This window comes from Gavialis gangeticus, unplaced genomic scaffold (assembly GCF_001723915.1).
Source record: "Gavialis gangeticus isolate Ggan-Ray unplaced genomic scaffold, GavGan_comp1, whole genome shotgun sequence".
Taxonomy (NCBI): domain Eukaryota; kingdom Metazoa; phylum Chordata; order Crocodylia; family Gavialidae; genus Gavialis; species Gavialis gangeticus.
Window position 1 is genome coordinate 131,900,213 of NW_017729024.1, and position 4,755 is coordinate 131,904,967.

The window sequence follows — 4,755 nt, forward strand, 5'->3', positions numbered from 1 at the left end:
TTTTTTTTTTTTTTTTTTGTCTTATTTCAATTGGTGAAAGCCTCCTCTGTCTTTGCATAAGACCTGGCTGGGGCTCAGGAATAAGTCTTTGTTAATCAGGGAAAGGATTTCTGCTATTCTCGTGGTTTCCTGAAGAAATTCTGATTCGTGTGGATATTTCAGAGTTTCTTGCACTCTGCTTGGTTAACTTGAACTTAATTCTCTGTCCTTCTCTAGCAGCTTAAAATTTTTAAAACTTGGTGATTTCATTACAATAAATGTGCAGTCAGTAAAATATTCATTATTTGAAAGATGAATTCCACTTGATATCAAGTATACTATTTTACTGCCCTTTGACTCATAATTTTAGTTGTGCTGTTGATTTGTATCAAATAGATAAATATGTTATAGAAATTGTTTAGGAAAACAGGGTTTTGGTAGATGTCATTTGGGATTTTGGCTTCTGGGAAAGTGAGATGTGCATTAGGATTACAGATAGCTATTGCTGTTCTATACCTGGAGGCTGTACATGGGTATTAAGCAGTTAGAATCACTCTGCTCTTCATGTTGCTGTGTGGAAGTGGAGTCACATGGGGTAGGTCCCTACATGGAAATAATTGGAAATTTTGTGCTAAAGTGCTCAGCAATAAAGTTATTAAGTTTGAGATCTAAATCCATATGTCACGGAGTGGGGCCTAGGAGTGGCCATGATCCTGCTAGCACCCCCTGCTGTGCCAAGTTAGGAGATCCAGCACCCTCTGATTCTCGCCCGCCACGTCTTGGTCGTATATATTTAATATGGGAGACTGCCTTTGATCTCCTAGCACTGGGTGTTACGATTGTCTGGGTTCCCACTCTCTATGGGTGACCTGTTGCACCCCAGCCTTATGGGCTATGCGTGCCTCCTACCTCCTCTTTAGCACGCCCCAAGCCTCGCAGCTGTTCCAGACGTTGTCTGGTCAGTTGTGCCTTACCGGGTACCCTGGGCTTGTCATGCAACCCACGCCCTTCCTCTGGTACCCCTGAGTTCACTAGCCCTCTTAGGCCGGCACCATAGGCTGACTCCTTCAGGAGCCTCCTCAGTATGCTCGCCCTTCTGGGCTTCTCAATAAGCTCGCCCTTCTCCAGGCTGCTAATCCCGCTTCTCGCGCTCACCCTTGCTGGGGCCTGTCCCAATCCGTGCTCCTCGCGCCAGGGCTCAGATGGCCAGTAGCCGTGCCTGGTCCTTTGACCCTTCTCGGGGTCTTTCACCCGACTCGGGCTACTTCTCACCTGCACTCGGGCCTCTCGCGCTTGCCACGGTCTTTGCCCTCGCTGGGGCCTATACACACACTTTCCACGCTCAGGGCTCACTGCAATGCTCTCACCCCCTCTGGGGCTCTGCCCTGCGCTTTCCACGCTATCACCCTCTCTGGGCTCTGTCCCACGCTAAACCGCGCTTGGGGCTCAGGTGGCACGCAGCCATGCCTGGCCCCCTGACCCTTCTTGGGGTCCTTTGCCCAGCTGGGCAGAATACCACCCTCAGGCTGGGGTCTCAACCCCCACACCAGTGCCAAACAGCCGTGCCTCCCAGGCACTGCTCTGCGCCCAAACAGGGCACCCAGGAACCCCCAGACTACTGGGGAGCTCCCGCAAGGCCTCCTCACACCCCTACAGCCTCACCCAGTCCCCCGGTTATAGACATAACAAACTAAACAAAACCATAAGCCAGCCGGCTGTAACAGAACAATAAGCCTACCGGCTATAACGCACAGTCCAGTCCCACAGGCTTCTCCTGCCCCACCTCCCAGTCAGGGCTCTCTCTACCCTGTACCATGATGTAGCTGGTCGGTCTCTCAGTCTGCTCCACCCAGCTCGACTCCGCTGCAGAGCTCTTGCTCCTCCGGCAGCCAGAAGGTAACTACCGGCTAGGCTCTGCCCTGGGCTGTTTATACAGGCCCAGCCCTGCCCCTTTCTGGCCATGTGACCTGCTCCGGTTGCCCCTGCAACTAGCACCTGAGCTGCCCTGGCCATTAGCAGATGCCCTAATTCCTACTTAAGAACGGGGCACCCGAGTGCCCCTGTGACACCATACTATAAGGGTTTAAAGTTAATACTTCTTAGATACGAGTGAGGCAGCTCACACTGAGGTTGTATTGCTGAAGGAATATCTGTCTACTTTTACCACTGGTAGTACTCCTGGGGTGGAGTCAGCTCTACTTATATAATGTAAAGGTGCAGTTTTGCCAGTATAATTATGTGACTGCCAGGAATCTTGGCCAGTACAGCTGTGCCTTTTGGGATCCCACATCTGAACTTTGTAGCTATGCCAACAGAAGTCTGTAGTGAAACATTATTTCAGGCTACTGTTGTAGGCAGTTAATGTTTGAAAAATGAAGAATGTACAGCAGTATAGTTCTCCTGATTTACCAAAGGTGAGGATCTGTTCCTAAATTGTTGTAGTTGCACAGGTAGTAGTATTTAAATGAAGGCTTAGATCAGGGGTGGGCAATTATTTTGGCTGGAGGGCTGCTTAATGAGTTTTGATGAGCTGTTGAGGGCCGTAAGGGTAGCCCCACCCCTTGACGTGTGCCCTGCCCCCCAGTCACCATCTTGGGACTGGAAGTCCCACCCCTAACCCCTCACCTTTGGTAAAGGATGTCCCTCCCCTTGCCCCAGAAGTACTTTTTTGGGGAGGTAGGGGTTGCCATCTTGAAACCAGGAAAAAACCAAATCGTAGACTGAAAGTCAAACACCTAGTATAACACATTTTAATTTTATTATAAAAGATATTTCTGTCATGATTTGTGTTTGCGTAGTGTATATAGAGGTGATTGCATAATAGCTCAAAAATCAAGTCTCACTCCTGTGTGGGGTTTGTGAGGGGGTGTGGCTGTGCATTTGGTGGGGCATAGAGTATGTTGAGGATGTATATGTGGGGGGGTTGTGGAGGCAGGGTGTGAGGTGTGAGGGGACGCACTTCCCTCCATGGCGCACAGGCCCTGCTGCTGGTGGCAGCACCAGCAGATGCTTGGGGCACTTGTGGCCTGCACAGGTGCTGCCGCCTGGTGGTATGTACATCCAGCCAGTGCTACATGTGGTGGCAAGGAGCTCAGCCAGACTGGCCTGCCTCTATTGTGTGGGGCTCCCTGTGGTGAACATGCTGCTCCTGGCACTTGTGTGCCACCAGAAGAAGCCCCATACAATAGAGGTGACTGCCTTCCCCACTCCCTGACACCACATGCAGGTCCCAGGACTCAACTGGAAGTGCAGGGGAGCCCCGTCTCCTGCTTCCTGGTGGAGTCCTGGTACCTGCACAGTGGGGGCGGGGGAAGGGAGCGGGGATAGGCAGCAGGCTCTATCGTGCGGGTCTTCCCCCAGTGGCTTGAGTGCTGGGAGCTGCACTTGTGCTATGGGGAGCACCACACGATAGAGGTGGGCTGGGATGGCTGCACTCCTTGCCACCATGTGCAGTGCTGGCTAGAACCATGCACAGCTGGGCAGCAGTGCCTGCACAGACCACAAGCACCCTGGTCATCACCTACCGCCTGCTGCTGGCGGCGGCGGGGGCTGTGTGTCATTGGGCGGGGGGGGGTGAGAGGTCCCCATACCCCCCACCCTCCCTCACACCTATACCCTGCCCACCAGAGCTCTGCTGCCATGCCCCCTGGGCATGGGCTTCTTGCTCACACCCAGCTGCAGCTCCCTCTTCCCTCATCCCCACCACTTCCCTACCTGCTGCCAAGAGCAAGCGCCATGGCAGAGGGAGGAGGAGGAGCCCCTGGATGCCAGGGAAGCTGAGCAGGTCCCCTGGAAGCTGCAGCAGCGGCCCCACCTGGAAACTGTGTGTTAAAATTAATGCTCCATAGAGAGGAATGGGGCAGCTCACACTGAGGTTATGACTGCAATAGGAGCTTTTTTTTGTTGAAGGAATATCTGTCTACCTTCTACCACTAATATTCTTAGGGTGGAGTCAGCTCTACTTATATAATGTAAAGGTTCAGTTTTGCCAGTATAGTTGTGAACACTAGGAATTTTGGTCAGTACAGGTGCACCTTTGCACAGCGGAGGAGGAATCTCAGTCGAGGAGGATGAACTATTAATGCAATTTAGGTCTAAAATGAAAAACAAATTAGGGTTCTTAAATTCAGCTGACTTTCAGACTGCTTCTGCAGTTGCCAGGAGCTCAGATCTGACTTTTAGAATTAAACATATGTTTAGCAATATTGATAACAATAACATACATAAAATGTGATTTCATGTCAAATAATTACTTTGTTATAACAAGGGAGATTGTGTATGTGGTGGTGGTACAATTTAAAACATGTTTAGCTTTATAATTGCATATACCAGTAATGTAAAATACAATTGTAAAATATTTTTTGTCATCTTTCTTACAGCTGTATATGATCGAATGCGAGCAGATCAGAAAAAGTTTGGTAAGGCAGCATGGGCAGCAGCAGTGGAACGTATGGAAAAGCTGCAATATGCAGTTTCTAAGGAGACATTGCAGCTGATGCGTGCGAAAGAAATCTGTTTGGAACAAAAGAAACATGCACTGAAAGAAGAGGTAACTTCTCATTCAGAACTGAAAAATAATGACCAAGAGAAAATAAAACCAATATATTGGGTTTGATTGTGAATGAATTTTAATTCTAGTACTTTACAAATTTGAATGTCCAAACTTTTAAGTCTATGTTAATACCCTCCATTTTGATTTATCACTATTGTAGACTGAGATGCTGTCAGTTTCATAGTTTGTAGAGTTGGAAGGGGCCTGAGCAGATCCTCAAGTCC

General features: G+C 49.5%; 1 protein-coding gene across 1 annotated transcript in view; it reads left to right on the forward strand.

The window, feature by feature from the left end:
- Positions 1-4,755, forward strand: part of JMY (junction mediating and regulatory protein, p53 cofactor) — a 163,975-nt gene that overhangs the window by 81,620 nt on the left and 77,600 nt on the right. Inside the window, exon 5 of the mRNA XM_019518250.1 lies at positions 4,359-4,528. Within this exon, the coding sequence (XP_019373795.1) occupies positions 4,359-4,528 (170 nt within the window). The remainder of the gene's footprint in view (positions 1-4,358; positions 4,529-4,755) is intronic.